Raw genomic sequence first — 22,265 nt, forward strand, 5'->3', positions numbered from 1 at the left:
GACACTGGGTGTCAGTGTTCATCTGCCTTCATGATGAGCCGCACCCTGTCAGTCGCTCATTTTTCACCTGAAAAATCCTATGACGAACCTTAAAGAATAGTATAGTTTCAAGCCTGCATTGCAGCGTCCAGTGTACAGGAAAGCATTAAAGTGTATGAAAGGGAAGAAAAAATGCAGCCTGGTAGGCTTGCACTGAAAGCTGAAAAACTAATTGAAAAAAAATGCTGTCTGAGCAGTAGCGACTGCTACTGGGGATAAGTGGTAGGGCGGGGAGGGGAGGTATGTTAAAAAAAGAAAGGAAGGGGAAAAAAGAAAGAAAAATGCACGTATCTTCCTGGCGTACGGCTCTCCTCTGTCCTCTTCATCCATGACGCAGGAACAGAAAACACCCAGGCTCCCAGACTACCCTAGCCAATCACAACACTGCCTTACAACAGCACTGTGATTGGTCTGAGTGCTGTGGTGCGGTGCTCAGATGCACTGGCGTAACGAAAAGTGAGGGGGCCTCTGTAATGACCGGATTTTCCGCTTAGATGGAATCCGCCCCTAGGGGCCCCTCCAACCCAGTCAGAACGCAACCACCTCTCTCCTTAGAACGTATTTACAATGGATATAGATACATATATGTATATCTCACACCTAAGGATAGGGGAATAGCAATAAACATGCATAGGTTTTCTATTATATCTTATTCACATCAGCTAGTCTCGCGGCCACTCCGACCCAGACTAATCTACCCTAGGGCAGATATGGCACACAATCTGGCGTGCCTACACATGGGCCTGCAGTCCCAATGCTCTCACTTACACTCGGTTCACAATCCGGCGAACCTCCACGTTGGTCTCCCTCCCAACGCTCTCACTTACACTCGGTTCACAGTCCTGCGAACCTCCACGTTGGTCTCCCCCCCAACGCTCTCATTAATGCCGCATATCAACGACGACCACTTTCCTATGAACACCTATGGGAGAAACTTCTCATTTATCTACTTGGGATAAAACTAGGACAATGTGAATTTAGTACGTTTCTTCTAATTAAAATATGTACCTTCTGTTCCCGACATCAAAGGTCCCCTCACTTCCCATTGGCTTGATCACTACTTACCTGATCGGGATTTCACATCCGTTCATGCAAACAATGCCAGACAATAAAGATCAGTTACCGCGATTGAATAGGAACACCAGGCACATGTCGGTTCACGATAAACCAGGGTATTTATTGACAATAATCACAAACACAATACTATGCAATATATATTCTGCAAAGGAAAGGTAAAGGTTAGAATGAATTAAAGAAAGGGCGGAGATCACCTGGTTAATATGAAGTCGGGGCTCGGCAGTCATCTAGGTTCCCTTCTCGTCTCTGTGTCTTGGCTCGTCTCAGAGTCACACCCCAGCCGTCACAAGTACACGTCTGCACCGCTAGGCTCAAACTCGTCTGCTTCCCTCCAAGTCACTGGAACCTTGCTGGTTATTGGCTACCGTGTCTCTCTCTCTCTCTGTTTCTATGCGCTCCGCGCTATTTCTCCTTCAAACTTTCTCAGAGAGTCTCGGTGGTAAATCTTTCTCAGACTTCAAAGATGGCGACTGTCCGCCGAAGAAAATAATTAATGGCAGAGATGCTAACGGCTAGCTGCCGCCTATGAACTAACTCACTCTCTCTCTCTCTAACACCTTCGCTAATATCAAAGCCTGTTCCTTCATGGAAAGTTACGGCCAGTAACCTGCCGCCCTACCAAATTCTTGTACCTCCCCGTACCAAGGACACGTTCCCAGCCGGCCGGCCTGAAGTTGTGTCTTCGGAGTGGAGAAAAATACATTCCTTCGATAAGGGCCAGCCTGAGCCGGTTCTCTCCAAGCGAACAACACCTTGAAACTAAAATATTACACTTGACCTAGAAAGCCTCTCAAGCTACCAGGCAGAGAGCAAGATGGAGTCTGTCCCGTTTAAGGCCTACAGGGCCCAGAATACGTATAACTCCATGGAAAATATCCTAACACACTGGAAAAAGGGTGGATCATGACTAATACTTATATATCTACTCCCTAGCTTGAATTCGTAAGCCCTACTCTAAGGAAAGGGGTACGAATATACCCTACCATGTCTCCCAGAGAGGTCCTACTTATAGTCCTAATCCCTACACTATAAGACTGATAGACTGGAGTCATTCTCCATCATTCTCCCTCCAAAAAGGGCCGGAAAAAGTCCGTCATTACAGCCTCCCTGCACGGTACTAAGGGGGGCCCCCTTCGGGCTCAATCAGGAGCTCGCCGGCCAGAGTGCAGTGCTGAGGGCGCCCCTTGGAGCTAGGGGCCCCCTGCACTGCATGGGCTGCAGGGGCCTGTGTTACGCCCCTGCTCAGACGGCGACTGGGATCGTAGGCATGTTCTCCACCAGGCTGTTTATTACCGCCTGATGAGGATCTTGCAAAGTGCACATGACGGTTTGGCTGGCCCAAGACGATCAGCGAAACTGTCAAGCACACTTTTACAGAGTGCCCACCACCCCTCCTCCTACACTATGTCCAGCACAGCCCCTTCCCGCCCGCACCTTCACTGCGTCAGCTCATAGTGAAAAATAAAATGATAGTAACATTGTTATTATCATTTTATTTTTCCTGTGGGGCAATGCTTCTCCGCCTTGGCAGAGGAGCCGCCACTGTGTCTGAGCCCAAGAGCTTCCTGTTCTCATAACACACTATACGTAGATTTGCATCACAGAGCCAGTTCTTTTTTAGGGTCATCTCAGGGATAGAATTTTTTTATTTTTTTAATGCCCTATTCAATCCAGAGGAGGAGGCCGGGTGGGTCATTTATGAGTTTCCGGCCCATCCTAGCGTCCGCTTGAGTCTGATTCCAAGCAAGAGGGTCTTAAGAACGTGTGCACTTATTTCCATGTAGTTGATTTATAATGGTCGGAAATTAGTATATTCCTATCCTAGCTCTGATGGCTGTTTTTCCTCTGATAGAATGAGTCTCTGGCCACCCAGCCGGTAGGATAACTTGATGCATGATGCTCTCATCTAGCAGTGGATACTTGGACGTGCCTAGACCGTGTCTGGTTTGACCATAGTTAACAAAGACTAGTCTAGTCTCTTTATCTCCTTGGTCTTTGTATCTTCTACTCAAAAAAACAAGAACTGTTCTAATATCTAGTGGTGTAGAAGCACGTTCTGTAGGAGAGGAAGAGGTGGGAAAGAAAGTAGGCAAAGTAATACTTTTGTTAATATGGAAACAAGTGCTTGACTTTGCCACAGATAAAGCTCGTACCCTTTTCTTATTTTGAGTGCTTCTCTGGAATGTGGGTACGGTTCACACATAGCCCTTTCAGAAATCCGTGTGAGGAGCTCCTCGGCTCACCATCAATGTGCAGTTTTGATTTTTGCCACTGGATGTCACTGTTTCAACAACAATGGTTTGGTCAGGTTCAAACCGGTCTTTTAGCTGGAGGCAAACGCTGAGAGACTGACTAAAAGACCCGATTAAATGTATTATATTATAATATAATAACCAGTGGTGCTGGAAAATTTTCGGAGTGGAGGTGCTGCCATCAGTGTTGCGTCACGGAAGTCAAAGGGATTGTGAGAATTGCAAGTGGCGCGCAAAGAACGTGTAGAGCAGCACTGTGGGGAAGGTGTTGTAGTAGGCTGTGGCGGTTATTGCTTTTCACAGAAAGAACACCGTCACACATATGTCATTAAAGCATGGTAGCATAGTATCATTAACAGACAGTGCATTTTTCATTGAAAGAGCCACTAAGTTTGCTCAGAGAATGATTAAAATCACACAAACGATAATGTGTGGAAATCGGCGTTCAGAAAATAAGAATGAGGCATATTACCAAGGGCCTTATCGCCGCTTTAGCGGGAATTTTTCCCGCTAAAGCCGCAATCATTTTATCGCCCTATTACCTAGCTGTCGCTAACACCAGTTAGCGACAGCTTTAAGGAGATAGCGATCATCTTGGGGCCCACTTTGCATGTCAGCGATAATTATCGCTAATGACATGCAAAGTGGGCGTGCCAAGATGTTAGCGACTGGAAACAGTCGCTAACATCGCTATCTCCTAATATCTACTTTTGGAAATATTCGCGCTAAGCGCGAATATCTCCAAAAGCTAACGCCTGCCAAAAGCAGTTCTTAGCCATGTTATCCAATGGAAGGTGGATAACATGGCTAAGAGCATTGTCACGATAATGCATGAAAATCGCTGATTTTTCAGCGATGTTTATGCATTTCGCAGGATTTCTACCGCTTTTGAGATAAACCTTGATAATATCAAGGTATCTCAGCGGTAAAAATCCTCGGTGCTCGGCGATATAATTTTACCCGCTAACCATGCATAGCAATATTTAGCACTATTGCTTGGTAATATGCCCCATTGTGCTTTATTTGTGCTTTCCGAACTGCTGATACAGCCTGAAACACTTGCACAGTTCATTTACACGTATTTTACATTTTATTATGTGTTAGATAAAATGACATCTACTGTGCCCCTACAAGATGGTACATGGTTCCCTTTACAAAATCAATGTACTTGCCGCCGCTTTCCAGTTAGAAAATGTAGACACCAATCTCCAATATTAAAAAACTAAAAAGCCATGTGTTATTGGCTGACATTAGACCTCTGTCTTTGAAGCGCAACAAATGTTACCAGAAAAAGCAACATTTAAAGGTATACATTAAAGCATGGGTACTCGGAAACATTTTCCCAGGGGTCACAAAGTTTGGTCTGTGACGCAGGGCTGCATTGATGCCAGCAGGGTGGTGGTCCGAGGTTGGGAGAGTTGGCAGTAAGGTCTGGGTAAGTGAAGCGAAGTATATATATATATATATATATATATATATATATATATATATATATATATATATTCACTGAAAAAACCATAGGTTATAGACTATATATAGTTAGGAATTAGCCTTTAAAAAACCTTGGAAATTCACTGAAAAAACCATAGGTTTTAGGCCTTATATAGTTAGGAATTAACATATAAAAAACCATTGAAATTCCTCCTATATAGTTAGCTGGACATTTTATTGATATAAAACCAATGAAATTCCACATATAGTTAGTAGCACTAACTATATATTTCGCGCATCCGCAATCCAATGCTGATGATGTCATATATTACATCATTCATGACATGGTCAGTGACATGACTGATGACATCACTGATGACATCTCAAATGACATCACTGATGACATCATCCAGTGTCTATGTGTTTTTGTAAAGTTTAAATATGTTTTACATATTGAAGAATGAGTGGATGAATAAGAGTATGGATGAAGGATTTGATTGTATAAGTGAGTAAGTATGTGTTAGTATATCTGTGAAAATGTAAGCTGTTCTGTGTTTAACTGTATAGATGAAGAAATCAAAGTGTGATTGATTCTTTACAGGACTGACTAGGTGTGTGAGTAGCTCCATGGCTGAGTGGCAGTGTGTGAGTGTCTGCATAGGTGTATGAGCGCATATGATAGTGTTGTAATGATGAGTGACTGTATGTACGAGTGACCTTATGGGTGAATGAATGAATGTGCATGTAGACGTAGGAATCAGTGAGTGCGTATGTAGTAAATGGTATTGGTGTGTCAATAGTTTCAAAAATGATACTCTGTATTTTACACTAGGTGTAACAGAGGTTATATTAGAGTGTAAGGAGGTGCATTGTATTATCACATGAAGTATATCATCAGTGGTGTGATCATTGATGTTAAATGAGCTGTCATCAGTGATGTCATCAGTGATGTCACTGACCATGTCATGAATGATGTAATATGTGACATCATCAGCATTGGATTGCGGATGCGCGAAATATATAGTTAGTGCAACTAACTATATGTGGAATTTCATTGGTTTTATATCAATAAAATGTCCAGCTAACTATATAGGAGGAATTTCAATGGTTTTTTTATATGTTAATTCCTAACTATATAAGGCCTAAAACCTATGGTTTTTTCAGTGAATTTCCAAGGTTTTTTAGAGGCTAATTCCTAACTATATATAGTCTATAACCTATGGTTTTTTCAGTGAATTTCATTGGTTTTTTAAAAGCTAATATATATATATGTAATAAAGGATAGAGACCAAACACACAGTGACCAGATATATTAACATAAAAGACCCAACGCACCAATGGAAATCAAAAAAGTGTGTTGGAAACATAAAATTCCTGTTTCTCGCGCCTACCAAGAACATGGTCGCATGACACAGGATGAAAACAAAATCGAGCTAAAGAAAACACAAATAATCTCCATAGGCTCCCGAAAGTCCAACCCATAGTGAGACAATAGTCAAAAAACAAATATAGAGATTATAGAGGCTGTCATACAGACTGTTTAAGTATCAAACCTACCCACAAGAAATAAATCAAGGGCAACAGGTCATGAGCCACAGGTTATGCCCGTCCTGATATGGGATAGTCAGGTGTAAATAACACCCTACCAGGCATTAGGAGCGCATTGCCTGTAAGAAAAGAAATGGCAGGCCCCTTAGAACACTAAGTTAGGAGAAAGAAATGCGTAGCAAACATCCAATAGAACCTATTACTGGGACTCTCGTAATGACGGTGTACGAGTCAGAACTTAAAATAGAAAGTTGATCCACACCAAGCCAGTATGGGGCTACGAGATGAATGTGGCCATACCCTAACAGACACTTACCTCAGTAATGATGGAGTCGGGCAAATGTACGACCACAGTGGGCGGGCCCTCCGGGACAATTCGGGCGTCCCACCAACAACGTCCGTGGATCCGGGCGAATGCGAAAACAGCCCTTAGTCATATAAATAGCTTCAATGCTGGGGGCGAGAGAGAACAAAACGGACACAAAGTGAGCGTCCACTAACCCATAGTGGCAGATAACCTAACAAGAGTGAGGCAAAATATCACAGCGCCGGAATAAATGTCCCGATGTCGCTGAGAACCGCCTCATTAACAACAGAGACATACGCTCCACCGCCCTACTGCAGAAATAGCGGTGCTGTGGGACCCATAACCGGAAAATCTACAGAATACATCACAGACGATCTCCTCTGCCCCGACCTAAGTAACGTACCTTTGAATACAACGTGTAGTCCATCGAGGCGAACGCCAAGGAATCGGAACTGTGGAAGGATCCCACCTGGTTTTAAATCGTCTGCCCTTACTGGTCCGGAGAGTGAACAGCTGTGGAGTCACGCGCACCAGGAAGATAAACGACGGACTCAAGCTGAAAAAATCACGGGCGCCATGTTGAGGGTGTCTAGATGATCAAGTATGATAAGCCAAGAAACAACACATGCGCAATAAAGAAAATTAAACGAGGGACTAAAAATAACAAGCAGCGGGCGTCATGTGAAGAGTAGCTTGATACCAAGGGAAAATATACAGTATACCTAGTGTAGGGACCGACAACACCAAAAAATGTAAAAGAATCGGTCAGAAGACAAATCTACATAGATAAAAGGACAAAGGCTTCCCCCAGGCAGGGGGAAGCGGAAACCACGTCCTCCCGGCCCCGCCCACAACCAGGCGGCGGCGGCGGCCATCTTGAGGCGGCTCGGGCCGCGGCGGTGATCTCGGGAGTAAAACGAGGGGTGGGCACCCTCGAAATTAAAATAAAACACAATAAAATATAAGACAGAAGCCCCCCAAGCCCCCCCCCCCCCCAAAAAAAATTCCGAAAATTCACGGGGGTGCGCGCAGATATATAATTTGTTTCTCTTTTACTTTTTTCAGGAACCACTGGAGGGATTTACACTATTTTACCAAAAGTGTGATCTGCGTACCAGACACTACCATTTTGACAAGTTTGGTGTAATTCCCTTCAGCGGTTCAAGCTGTAGCCGAGTCTAAAGGTCCTATGGAAATTAACATGAGGAAAACACGTTTTGGGACCCCCCTTTTTTCTCAGCCCCCACTTGACGAATCCCCCCCAAACTTTCAGGGAAGGAGCGGAGCGGAGCGAGCCATCTTCTTTGAGAAATTTGCGAAGATTCATCAACCAGCACCACAGTTATTCCCAATAGAATGTTGGGGATTTCCTATGGAAACTAGGTCCTAACTATATATACCTACTGGCTACCGCCAGTAGGTAATATATATATATATATATATATATATATATATATATATATATATATATATATATATATATATATATATATATATATATATATATATATATATATATATATATATATATATATATATATATTGTCTGAATTGTGAAACCAAAAACTTGAGAATAATCCTGGCTTCTCCACTTAACTGAATTGTGTGATTTTTCATTATCACATATGAGGATCTTGAAATACATAACTTCAGGATTTGAGCTGCACAAAAACATCTCCTGTGTTTGATTTAATAAGCCATAATGTTGTTCATGTATAATATAAACCCAGGCTACCCAAAGAGTGCACGTAATAACTGACTTGCCTCTTATTTCACTATTGGCATTGTTGTCAGTATAGGGGTGAGGGGGGAGATGTGGAAGAATAAAAGTTTCTAAAATCATGTTTGAAACTATCACTTTCAAAAATAATTACGTCTCAATGCACTTATGTAATCTGATTTAGTAAGGTGAAACAGTTCTGCATGCTAATGATAATCAATAATGATATCCACTTTTTGAATTTTGAACAGACTTTGTCATACATTTCCATTTTGGTTTAAGATGTCTCGAATTTAAGCAGTGCAAGACACCTTAGATACTTCCTTTCTTTAACTTAAATACACCTTTAAATAAATGCTTGCCTATTTATTAAAAAAAAATTAATGTTCATACTGAGCTGAGTCCAGTGATGCTGTTGACTTGGGGGCCGCTTGTAAGGGTCAGGAGGGCTGCATGCAGCCCCGGGCTTTACTTTGCAGTATCACTGAATTAATGTATACTGACAGTTGCCTCACAGAGCCAGTTGGTTTTTGCCATAGTATCAGTGATTTTTTGCTCATTCACCTTCTGAACTCCAGCACAGGAGCAGACTGTGCAGGTACGAGCAATGGGGCCTGGTTGGGGGGATGGGGATTCAACAGTCGACCATGAGGGAAAATGTAATATTTATTAACCCCTTCGCTGCGGGGGATATTCCCCTGCTGTGCTGGGGGGGGGGGGTAGGGGGGCGCGCACAGCGCTCACATGCTCATGACGAGCTGAGCTCGTCATGAGGCACGGCGCTCCTGTGCTCATGACGAGCTCAGCTCATCACGGCCACACCCGTTGCCGTGGAACGCTCAGCACAGCAGGGGAATTATCCCCGCACGCGAGCGTTCCACGGCTCATGACGAGCTGAGCTCGTCATGAGCACCGGAGCGCCGTGGCTCATGACGAGCTCAGCTCGTCATGAGCATTCAAGGGGTTCATTTTCCTGTGTCGTTGTCTGTCAAAATCTCCCCCCCCCCCTCCCCCAAACCTGCACCACCGCTCTTACCTGCATGAGCCGCTACTTCTCCAGCATGGTTATTTCGGGGGTGTTGCAGCATCCACAGTACCCCTACCTCCAGCGCCTATGGTAATAACAAGTCTTATTCCAAGTATAAAAGAATAACACAACACCTTCTGCTCAACTTTTTTGCACCACAGCCTCCGAAAGGGCAGCTGGCTCACAATCAATTACAGACCAAAAGCGAAGGACAGTTCTCCAATTTTTACAACAATGGTTAAAAATATTTTCTTGAAATCAGACCATTATTGCTTAGCTGGCTGCAGCATTAGGGCCTCTCTAGATGTCATCAATTTCCAACAGAGGTCCAGTAAAATTGCCTTTTTTGTGAGTGTGTGGGGAGCACTCTAGAGGCAAAAAGCTATTTTCTTTGGAGTGCTGAAATTCTTCGCACATTTCCTGACTACAATATTTTTCACATATATTTCTTAAACGCCGAATTTAGGCGTATCAAGTAAAACACCAGACTTGGCTTATAATGATATACACTACAGTAGCAATCCTGAAATCTTTTACTTGTGTGGGCCCCCACTGAATCACTACTGGCGTCTGGGAAGCCGCCTAACCAATTTCTAAGTTGAACCTAAAAGCTATATGAGAAGATACAGAAACAAATATACATCAAACAGATACCACATTATGAAATGTTTAGTTTCATTCAGAATTTCTTTTAAAAAATGCAAAAATCAAAAATGATATTTAATGGTAGGATAGAACATTTTCTTTTTTGGTCCTAAAGCATGCTCTTTTTTTTGTCAGTGGGTACCAGTGCTTTAAGTAAGGCCGCCCGCCATCCATACTAGAATCAATTTTCTGCTCTTATGATGGTCCCATTAATCTAGAAAATGATACCCACTATATGTTCAGCTTTCAAGTTCAAAGCCCTTTACATTTACGACCATTTTTTTTTATTTTGCTCTTTATGTATATATACCTATATTAATCTGCTCATGTTACTCAATATACTAAAAAGTTTTCCTGAGTAGATATGGCAGCGCTTAGGGATCCGTGGACCCCAGGGTAAGCACCACTGCACTACAAGATGTTAAACTAAATGTATCCTCCAACCCTATAGGAACCTGGCTGCATGGTCATTTAGACTCAGATGCAAGTGATAAAATCTGATAAAATCTATGGCAACAGTTTTTGCACCCATTAAAGCAGTTGTGCGCATTAGGAGATGAACATAAATACCTCTAGCTCCTGTTTTTTTTAGGGGGGGTTGCAAACAACCCCAGGCTCTACTGAGTGGTAATACGTTTGTTAGTCTGTTAGTCTAACACCTGTAAAGTGTTAGTAACACTTCAGGTTCGCCTTTTTATTCCAAGAGAAAAAAAATAGGAAGACGGACAACAAAAACAAACAAAAAAAAAAACAGGGCCTCCTATACTGGCACTTTTGCGCCACCAGAACGTCACTTTTTTGACGTTCCGGTGGCGCAATGTGCCACGTCATCTTTATAAGGCCACGTAAAGCCACTTTACGTGGCTTTTCATGGCCTTATAAATATGTGCCCCTTTCATGCAGAAAACTACATGAAAGGGGTGTTCCACGGGTGTTGCTGAAGGTGTTTCCACACAACCCCCATGGAACCTACTCCCAGCTCAGATTTACAAAAAATCGTGAACCTGGGAATATGTCAGAATCTAACTGCACCCCAGGGGTGGCATTAGGGAGGAGCAAAGAGGAGAAATGTTTTTATTTCTCCTTGTGCTTTCCTTTTTCTATATGCGCTGCATTCTGCTGCACACATAGAAAAGGGTAACCGTCTCTTTTGATTGATTTTGTGCAGGAAAGTATCCCTTCCTGCACAAAATCAAACAGCCCCGCAACACAGGCACCCTTGCACCATGGAGCAAGTGTACCTGCATTGGGGTAGGGCAGCCCATTGTGCGCCGGCGCTGGGGAAAAGGACAGGAATTCGCCATATCACATAAGTACAGCTCATTCCTGCCCTTTTATTTAGGCGTAGGGCAGCGCCGCAATATTCCTTGCAGCGCTGCCCTGCGTAAAAACCTCATAAGTGAGGCCCCCAGTCTTTGAGCACAATCATCCTTGAAAGCCAGTCTCACGCTCCCCTGCTTCTTCTCCCACCGTAACTTGTGATACACACGTCATATGTTAGCAACAGCATCTGTATCCAAGTCCAGCCCCACCCACAAAACCGACGAGGATTGCTTTCTTGCGATCCTAGGGGCATATTACCAACAAGTAGCGATATTTATCGCTAAATAGACTTAGCGACGATTTTTTTATCGCTGTCTATCGCTGGATATGTTAGCGGAGAAAACATGCTATTAGCAACGTTTTTCTCCATTGTGCTAAAATATCCAGCGATAGCGGCGAAATGCGTGAATATCGCTGAGAATACAGCGATATTCACGCATTAGCGACGAAATGCTCTTAGCCATGTTATCCACCTCCCATTGGATAACATGGCTAAGAACTGGTCTGGACAGGTGTTAGTATTTGGAAATATTTGCGCTTAGCGTGAATATTTCCAACGCTACGCCTGCCTTGCTGATAGGCGATAGCGACGTTAGCGACTGCTTTCAGTCTCTAACTGGTTGGATACGCCCACTTTGCATGGCATTAGCGATAAACATCGCTGACATGCAAAGCGGGCCCCAAACCGCTCGCTATCGCCTAAAAGCTGTCGCTAACATCAGTTAGCGACAGCTTGCTAATAGGGCGATAGAATTATCGCCGCTTAGCGGCCGAAAACGGCCGCTAAATCGGCGATAATTGCCTATCGCCCCACCTTGGCAATATGCCCCTTGGTTCTTATGAGATCTACGGCTTCTGATTTGCATGAAGGTCACAAGCGCACCCTAATAATTAGGACGAGGCAATGCTGATGATGTTTTTGACATTAAACCTGGGAATCGACCAGACAATCAAAATCTTCATTCCCTTTATGCCAAAGCATTACAAGAACCCGGCATCTGTGCATTCATACCCCCTTCCTTTTCATTGTGCCTTTGTCTGACTCCACTTTAAAGGTGGTGTGTTAAGGTCCTGGATCTCACTTCTGTCCTTTTTTAGTAGCTTCTCTTCCATTGGATGATGGTTATTTATTTTCTTAATGCATTATTTTCTAAGGCACGGTTTTCAGAGCTCTGTACATTCAGTTTTGACACACAAGCATTTCATATATTGACTGTAGCTTGTTAAAGGATCTAATGAATATGCAAAGATTTGATTACGGTCTGTTTAAGTATGTCAAGGGTGTCATGAAATCGACGGAGAGTCCAAGATTGGGAAAAATATTAAAAAGGAATATTTAAGAGTTGCTAGCTTCTTAAGGTGAACAATAATTAATAAGATAAAAATAAAATAAATAAACGGAGTAAGAAGCTGTAGATTAATACAACAAGTCAAGACAAATGTCCTTCTGAGAAAAGAACAGCCGATGACCTTGATGGGAGCAGTATCAATTTAATGTAATTGAGTAGGAACACTGGCTATGAGTATCAGACATATAGGATTGAGACATAGGGAGGATCACATGGGAAACAGTAATCTGGTCCGGCCATATACTCTTCTTTCTGTTAGAAATAGGATTCCTTTCTAAAAGATAAGGACTGAAGATAAAGGGGTTTGTATCGTTGACATAACACGGTGTGGTTTCGACTGGTCAGTTAGTTACTTGTGCTTATCGGGTCCATTTTCACAAGGAGACCAGCCTACAGAGGAATCTTCCAATTTCATCATAGTCTAGTCTCTTTCCTTTCATAAGTCCTCACCGCCATTTATTACACATTTATCAAGAAATATTAATTGCGCTGTCCAAACATTTCTACAGTCTGCCCCGTACTAAACCCAGACTCTCTCTAATGATGCAACCAGTTAATGCCATCTTACAGTCTGTTTTTCATGCCCAATCTCATTTGCAACACGTAATGGCACATAACGACAAGCAGGTTTCAGGGCCCACAACAACACTGAGCTGGTGATGCTCTCAGTGCTGGATGAATTGAGGCTAGCAGCTGACAAGAGGATCCCCTCGGCGCGGATCCTACTTGACCTCTCAGCCGCGTTTGACACGGTGGACCATGCGCAGCTGCTAGCCCGTGTCCAGCGGCTGGGAGTCGGTGGGAGGGTACTTCAATGGATTACTTCCTTTTTGGAAAATCGATCTCAAAGAACCCAACTTGGAGACTGCAGGTCTAGGCAGGGTGTCCTACCTTGGGGGGTCCCACAAGGCTCAGCGCTATCTCCCCTGCTATTTAACATCTATCTTCAACCTCTGGTCGAATCACTGGCAAAACTAGATTGCCAGGTGTTCAAGTATGCTGACGACACCCAGCTAATAGTCCGAATCAATAATTGTCCCCAAGCTCAGCTCAATGTCCAGAATATACTACGGTTCATCATTAACTGGATGACCTTGAACTCACTAAAAGTGAATTGTGATAAGACAGAGGTGCTGGCCCTAACTACAGAGGCCTCACCCTCATCAAACCTTTTCTGGCCCCTAGAGCTCAGTTCCACCCAAACACCAGTACCAGTTGTAAAGAGTCTCGGCATTAAATTAGATGCTAAACTTACCCTCAGCAATCAGGTGTCGGCAGTGGTGGGGAGCTGTACAAATCTGCTGCGACAACTTCGAAAGCCGGGTGCCCTGCTGTCATTTTCTACCATGCGTACCGTTGTGACAGCCCTAATACTGTCACGCTTGGACTATGTGTGGTATCTAGTATTCTGTGCCATACATCCTTCCCATTTCCCTGCCTTGCTGCTCAGCCAGAATGCATGTGTTGTGAGTGGATGTGTTGGAATGCTGGTGCTTGTGATGTAATGGAATGTTTGGGATGCCTGGTGAGATGAGTGTCAGTTGAAAGTATGGGTCTGAGCAGCAAGGGAGCTGCTCCTGGTGGGGCTCGCACTAAGATCTACAGGATACTGGATTCTTGATTATAAACATCTATATATCCTTCAATAAATCACCTTCATGTTTTCTACACCTCGGCATCTAATGGACTTATTTATATCACAACATTATGGTAATGCAATATACAGAGGGCTCCCTGAAAACCTCTGGGGAAACTTCAGTTAGTCTTAAATGATACAGCAAGGCTGATCTTTAAATCTCCAAGAAGAACATATGCCACCCCCTGCTGAAACAGTTGCACTGGCTCCCTGTTAGGCAGAGGATCAGGTTCAAGGGTCATTGCGCACAAAGCCAAATATGGAATGGCACCAAAATATATCACAGACCGCCTGAAGCCCTATGTTCCTAGTATGCACCTTCGGTCATCGGTGGCCAGCTTGCTGGCCTGCCCGCGTTTTAATAGAACCACCATGGGAGGACGGGCCATTTCTGTCGTAATCCCCCAGGCCTTGAATAAACTCCCGGTTAATATACGAACGGAAACTATGTTACTGCCATTTAGGAAAAAACTCAAAACCATCTTGTTTACTGAGGCTTTGGGCTAAATCCACACAGTGCGCTGACTACTCCTGGGACCAATGGACCTCGGTCCATGCTACTAGCGCCTAGAGACCTATGGTGATTGGCGCTCTACAAATATAAAATAACAATAACAATAACAATGGCCGTGTTAAATGTCCACACTTCTCAGTCGTGGATTGGAAGAAGGCTGCCGTGGTCTGGCTCACGATGAATCGAAACCATAGCCAAGGAGGCTACTGTCTATGTCTCTGCTTCCCTGGCTAACTGCTCACCACTGTTCTTTTTATTTCACTTTTAGAGTAATGACAGCTCCAATTTCAAAGCTGTGGCGAATGCTATGAAGGTGATTGGTTTTAGCCCAGGAGAGATCAACTCTGTCTACAAGATCCTGGCTACCATTTTACACCTGGTAAGTTGGAAAAATTAAGGAAATCCTTACTACGTATTCCCCTCCTCTCACATGTGTGTATGTTATGAATAAGTTATTTTATAGAGTGCTTAACAACGTAGTTGATGACAAATCCATACAATCTAATAAATAGGTGTTAGTGTTTTTTGGAATACGCTATGATGCAACCCACAGAGTGGCGACTTTCTAATGCTGCTACTGAGGCAGAAGCTCTAATCCCAGATGAGTTGACTGGAGATATCTCCACCTCTGAGAAGCGCAGAGCCCCTTGGCAGCTGGTTCATGAGGATTACACCAGTTAACTATCTGACCACAAGTCTTATCTGTCCCATATTTAGGGCTTTTCATATCCCAACCAGGAACAGACTTGTGGTTGCAATTCTACAGTAGCAGCTCTTGGCCAAGGTCTTGGTACCAGATGCTGACGGTCAAACTTCTGGTTCATTGGTACAGCCACTTTTTTCTCAGATTACTTTCCGTGGTTCGACTGAGCAATTAAATAACACCTATTTTGGCTAGAGTCCCATCTCCAGGTCTGGCTTCTGCTGGGCAGTCTTTCCACATCCAAGTCTCAAGTTGCAAGACTGCACAGGCATAGCCCTGCTTTTTACCTTTCATCAAATTGTAAATGCTTTGGAGCTGCATGGTGCTTCCAATGCTATACTTAGCTCCCAAATAAATACAGAAATAAATATAAACATATAAAAATGTATAGAACCATGTCTTAACTTAAGACCGTTTTTAGATAGAATTCAGAAGATGGAGGGTGAGCAGAGAAGCTTCCTAGTTAGAAGACCGAAGCTCGGTTTCAGAATAATAGTTTTAAAATATGTGCCATTCTTTTATCATTTTTTTAAATGATGATGACATGGCCTTTTGTAAATGTCAAGGTATTTGTAGAGCGCACTGTCACCAAGCGGTTTCCTGGCGCTATTACTCATACCGCTGTGGAACCCTTCCTGGCTTTCCCTGTGAAGTGTCCACTCCTGGGCACCCCCAAGGTGAAGCCAGGCATCCTAGCGCTGTTGGGGCCAGTGTGGAGGTTAAGCAAGCTATTGCCCAGAGTTGCAGAGTGGGACCCATGATTAGAATAGGCACCGAGGCGAGAATTGTCAGGTCCCAGGAAATTGAGCCCAGGACCCGCCGAGGCAGGAATTGAGCCCTGGTCCCGGGCCAGAACTCTGCATCAGGGTCTGCCGCTCTAACCATTGAGCCACACTCCTCCAAAGATATTTTGTGGTTAGTTTGCCGTTCATCCTTTGTTTACTGTGTGTGATATTACTTACCTCTTTGTTCTGAATTATGTATCTCAGTATGGGGATTTGCCCCCTGACATTTTATGCCAGGTTTTACCTAGCAAAATGTGTACCTTTAAAAAGTGTAATCTTGGACCTTCCCTTGTGACCCTGAACATGGATTACTGTAGAGGTCATGATGTAAGTTCTTGTTGACAAGCACAGTCAGGAGCAAGTGCCTTGGAGGCTCTTGAGGGCTGGGGGCTAATATTGATGGAATATTCCTCTGGCATGATATTTCAGGACCCTCCAACAGAAGCCAGCTGGAGCTCAACACAAGTGGAAGGGCAAGACTTCAACAGATGCTGTTGTGCTAACAGGGTGTGCCAGTCTGCTGCTCAGCTGGAGTTACAGAGCTAGGCATGCGTTAGAAGTGTGGCTCACTGGTTAGAGGAGGCAGACCTGGAAGCAGAGGTCATCCCGGGACCAGGGTTCAATACCCGGCTCGGCGGGGTCTTGGGTCCTAAAAATGTCCATGGACTCGACAATTCTCGCTCCGGTGCCTACTCGATTCACGGGTTCACACTCTGCGACTCTGGGCAATAGCTTGCTTAATCTCCACAACGGCCCCTTGCGGCGGGATGCCTGGCTTTCACCTTGCGGATACCCTGCCGGGGTTATCTCACAGGGGAATACCAGGACGGGTTCCCTAAGCAAGCGCTTAGAAACCGCTCGGTGATTTGCGCTATATAAATTCCTGTACATTTACATTTACCACAGACAGACACTTGGGGCCTGATTTAGAGTTCGGCAGATGGGTAGCTCTGTCACCAATGTGACAGATATCCCTTCGCCGTACCACAAGTGTCATAGGATATAATGCACTTGTAATAAGGTGGAGGCGATAGCTGTCACATTAGTGACGGAGGAAGCCATCCACCAAACTCTAGATCAGGCTCTTAGGGTCAGATATAAAGGTTTTTAGCATGTACCAAACCTATTGTGTGAGTCAGTAACCTGTTAACGACTCGCGAAATAGGGTTTGCTCGTCGCTATTAGTAGGGGGCGTGCCAAGGGCATCCCTTCTTAATAGTGAGTCGCAGGGGGATGTAAGATTGTTTTGCAATCGCAAATGTGGTTGCAAAACAATTGCATTTACCACCAATTTCAAACTGGTGGTAAGCCACTCGCAAACGGAGAGGGGTTCCCAGGGGAACCCCTTCCCCTTTGTGATTGGCAGCGAAAATGTTTTTTAAGAGCAGGCAGTGTTCCCATTGACCACTCTTAAAAAATGAAATTGATACATTTCATTTTTATTTGTTAAATGCACCCTGTTTTCCTTTCAGGAAAACAGGCTGCATTAAAAAAAAAACTGCTTTATTGACAAAGCAGTCACAGACATGGTGGTCGGCTGACCTCAGCAGGCCACCATCCCAGAGAGTGCCGGCCATTACCAAGGGGTCGCAAAATGCGATCTGCCTCATGAATATTAATGAGGAGGTTCTTTGCGACCCATTTGGGAATCGCAAACAGTGTCTCTGACACTGTTGTACATCAGTGTTTTCGACTCTCTATTTGCCATTTGCAAAAAAAATGCAAATTACGAGTGGCAGAGACTGAGGGTCGTATATCTGGCCCTCAGTCTTCCCCCATTGCACAGTGTCTGTGTCGAAGAGACATGTCTCATATCCACTTGCTCGAAACGCATGTGGACGTGTTACAGAGTTAGCAGCTGACTGTGCGTCATCAGGGAGACCGTGTTCCAGCCCCAGGCTTTCATTCACAACCGAGGGTGTTCTGAGAGTGATTATGTAAAATGACTGTGGAACAGAACCTTCCCTCCATCTTTATTGACTCTGACCCGTGATGATCAAGAGAATTGGTTTCACTTTTTGAGCAATATGGCTGAGGCAAAATCGACCAGAATTCTCTGAAATTAATAAAGAAAGAAAACATTTCACATGAGCTGATGAATGAAGTGCTTTTCTAGAATAAGTAGTTTATTTGCCTTAACACTGCCTAGTTCTAACTAATTATATAGAGTGTGTGTCGCTCTGTGCAAAGTGATCATAGACAGTGTGTTGGACTTGGCCCTCTTGGCAGGGTCATCCTTGAACTTTTTGCCTTCCTCCAATATTCTCTCTGACCTGTTTTTGTTGGTTTAATGACTCTGGGAACTTTACCACTGCTGACCAGTGCTAAAGTGCATATGCTCTCCCAATGTAAAATGTAACTGTGATTGATTTCCATGATTGGTTCATTGGATTTACTGTCAGTCCCCAGTAAAGTGCACCAGGAGTGCCAGGGCTTGTAAATGCCAATGCTGCTGGAGGGCCTGCAGCGCTGGTTGCGCCACCAACAGAAGCAGCCTTTTAAAATGTGTCTATGGTCTGCCATTGCAGAACCTGCGTGCAGTCTGGTACTGTCACGCTAGCTGGGCAAGTGCACACACTTGCCAGCCCCTAAACCTTCCCTTAACTTCATATTAGTCACCCCTCTGGTAGGCCCAAGGGCAGGGTGCATTGTAAGTGTAGGGTAGGACATGCTCTGATGTGTGTGGCATGTCCTAATAGTGAATTACTGCCAAATTCGTTTTTCACTATTTTAAGGCTACCTGTTCCCTTTAGGCCAGATGAGCTGCTGGAATTATTACACCCTATAATCCCAGCAGGCTCAGGGAACATGGTAGAGAGTCATGTTTAGTATGCCTGAACTCAGAATAATAAAATACATCTTTTAGTAAAGTTTATTTTAATATCCTGTGTTTGCAAATGCTACTTTTAGAAAGCTAGCATTTGCTTGCCTAACCATTTCAGCCCGCCTCTGCTAGGATGTGTATCTGACTGTCTGGGTTATGTGAGTGACAAAGCTGGGGGATGACAGGTTGTGAATGCAAGGATTACACCTTAGTGGGAGGTAGGAGTGCCCCTGGACTCTAGATGGGTCTGTGCTCTGCCACCACAATGCTGGCTCCGCCCCCTGGGGAGCGACTGATGACTCAGCCTACACCTGGCCCAGGAAGGGCGAAGCACTGTCAACAAGGTACTCCTGGCTGCCCCTGTCCCCACAATGCTGGCTCCACCTCCTGTGGAGCGTCTGATGTGCCTGCCCCTCACACTGAAAGCAGAAGCCAGATTACACCCAACAAAGTGCTCAGAGACTGAATGAAGTTATGCAGAGGCCCCCCTGGCCTGTAAGAACAAAGAAAATGGTGTATAAAAGTAGGAGCCCTGCTCCTTGTAAATCAGAATCCTGTTTCCCACAAAGAACCTCTGCCCGACTAGAAGGAGAAGAAGACGCTGGAAGGACTGGCCTGCTGCTTGCCTTGCTGAGAAAGGAGAGGAGAAGACTTTTGAAAAAGACTTTGCTGACTTGTGCTTTGAAACATTCTCCAAGGGCTTGATTGAGCTTGCCCCCTGAACTGAACCCCAGGACTAGTGGGTTCTTGGTGCTTTTGCTCGTCCTGACATTCGAGCCGTATGTGCATCCCGCCGGAACCAGACTGCGCCCCTCATCGCCTATCCTAGGGCTGTGGCACTCGGGAGCTTGCCTGCCTTTGTCCCTGTGGGAGCCTCGCTCCAATCAGAGTCGCTCTCTGCCCCCGGGCTAGGCTTCCTGCTCCTCTGCCCCATGCCTGCTACTGGAGTGCGCTGAAGCGCTCTCACCCCTCCCGCCGGAATTCCTCTCTGTCGATCGTGAATTGTGCCGGGTTGACAGCTGCACGGGCCGTGCCCTGTGACCCCGCTTCGCTATCGTAGAGACTGATCAGGCCGCGCCGCCCCCGCTGTGGAGACCCCTGCACCTCCGTGCTGAGGGTCGTGGGCCGCGCCTGCCTGATTGCATATGCCCGCTGACGTCAGGATCCAGAAGTGCCCCCAATCACCTGAGTCGCACTGATCCGTGCCGACTCTCACCAAGCAACCGCAACATTTTCCAAATCGGTGACATCGGGCTAGGGGCCCGCAATGTTTGATTTCCCCTTCCCCGCGCCAGCCGCCTCCGCTCCTGCCAATACGTGAGTAAAGCTGAGCGCTCCCACTCGGGTGTGCTGGCCCCCAGTCACCCGCCCCCTGCCAGAAGCACAGCGCAGGTGAGAGAGCGACCGGGGCCCTTCCCTGACCAAGCGGGACCTGTGCGCCTCGGGCCGAGTCTAGCACCGGTACGCTCCTCTTCTGGCTAACGTAGTGTACGCGGCGTACGAGCGCTCACGCCGGATGCGTGAGCCGTGATAGGGTGTTTTCACTTTTCACCGCGCTGAGGACTCAGAAGCGCTGCGAAGCGCTAGAACGACCAAAGACTGGCCGGGTGTTCCTAATAGAGCATGAAGGGAGCCCTGTTGGCTGGAGAATCATAAAAGAACTAAGAGAACTGTGAGAAGGATATTTAATTTGAAAGTAATCTGAAGTAACAAGAAACCTTTTACATTTGAACTGTAAACTGAAGAAAAGCTTGCCTATTTTAATCTGTGGCCCAACCAAAAACGTTATCAGTCTTGTGATAAGTCTGACTGCTCAAATATATATATATTTTACATAAAGGAACGTATTTTTACAATACCTGCCTGGTGTCCATTTGTGGGAGGATTAGCCTATGTTACTTATGTGTTATTACAAATGCTTAACTAATCAACGCCTGAAGAATAGCCTTGGCTGCTCACGCCACGCACCTAGAGGGTGAGCAAGGGTAAATCTAAGGGATCATCCTTCGCCCTGACTTAGAGGAGAGGGTCCCTGCTTGTCACAAGTGAATACTTGCGCCAACCAGAGACCCCCAATTCTAACACAGTGGTATTGCAGTGCTCTCCAATAAGCAACTGCCCAGACCATATCCTTGTGTGAAAAGGCTCCTTTTATTTACGACTTGTTTACAGCTCAACATAGAGGCCGTAGTCTTTCCGGGGCCTAACATAACTTACAGAGCTCTCTGTTCTACGTGAAACCTAAATACTCATGGCACTTAAGACTAAAGTGCATGGAGTTTGCATCTTATACATTGTTTCATGACATCTACTTTGTTTGTTAGTTGCATACATATGCACCGTGATTACTTGATTGTTAATGAAAAACACTTTTTCTGAATTTCATATGCATTTTATATAATATATATACACATTTTGAGTGCTGAACCATTGTCTGCTATTGTTTCACTTCAAATTACACGTCGCTTACCAGGTTATGAAGACCAACCTATTTTCATCTTGAATAAATTATAGTTCTCTATGGCCTTGATGCATTTACTGGTGAATGGGCTAGTTCTGGATCCCCATAATTTCACACATCCATCCCACACGATACTTTTACTCAAACCTGAGCAATCCTTTGCTGTACTACAAGAAAACATGGGAATGCCTCCTTACCTTCTGGTCTCCCTCTCATCTGCGGCAATCCTTCCAAGAAAGGTAGGTTGCGGCGATCCTACCAAGAAAGGTAGGTTGCGGCGATCCATACCAAGAAAGGTAGGTTGCGGCGATCCTACCAAGAAAGGTAGGTTGCGGCGATCCATACCAAGAAAGGTAGGTTGGTTCTTGAAGCCCATCTGTGCTTTCAGGGACCTGGGATCTCTTTCAAGATAATACTGAAAACCTCCTTTGGTAACACTCCAAATGTAAGTTGACCCAAGGGGTAGTTGTACAACGCGCCTATCAGGGATAGCTATAAAAACACCGGCTCTTGCCCTCCACACTTTCTCTGCTATAGCTCCTGCCTCCTCAGCCTCCTACTTCCAAATGCCTTACGTTCTTTTTGCCTCAGCACCAACATTCTATTGATGACATCACACGTGCT

General features: G+C 44.9%; 1 protein-coding gene across 1 annotated transcript in view; it reads left to right on the plus strand.

Annotated features, from left to right (window-relative positions):
- The window catches only part of LOC147685121 (unconventional myosin-Ig-like), a 1,601,091-nt gene that overhangs the window by 337,498 nt on the left and 1,241,328 nt on the right, over positions 1–22,265 (plus strand). Inside the window, exon 7 of the mRNA XM_086941006.1 lies at positions 15,137–15,247. Within this exon, the coding sequence (XP_086797132.1) occupies positions 15,137–15,247 (111 nt within the window). The remainder of the gene's footprint in view (positions 1–15,136; positions 15,248–22,265) is intronic.

This window comes from Lissotriton vulgaris, chromosome 10 (assembly GCF_964263255.1).
Source record: "Lissotriton vulgaris chromosome 10, aLisVul1.2, whole genome shotgun sequence".
NCBI lineage: Eukaryota > Metazoa > Chordata > Amphibia > Caudata > Salamandridae > Lissotriton > Lissotriton vulgaris.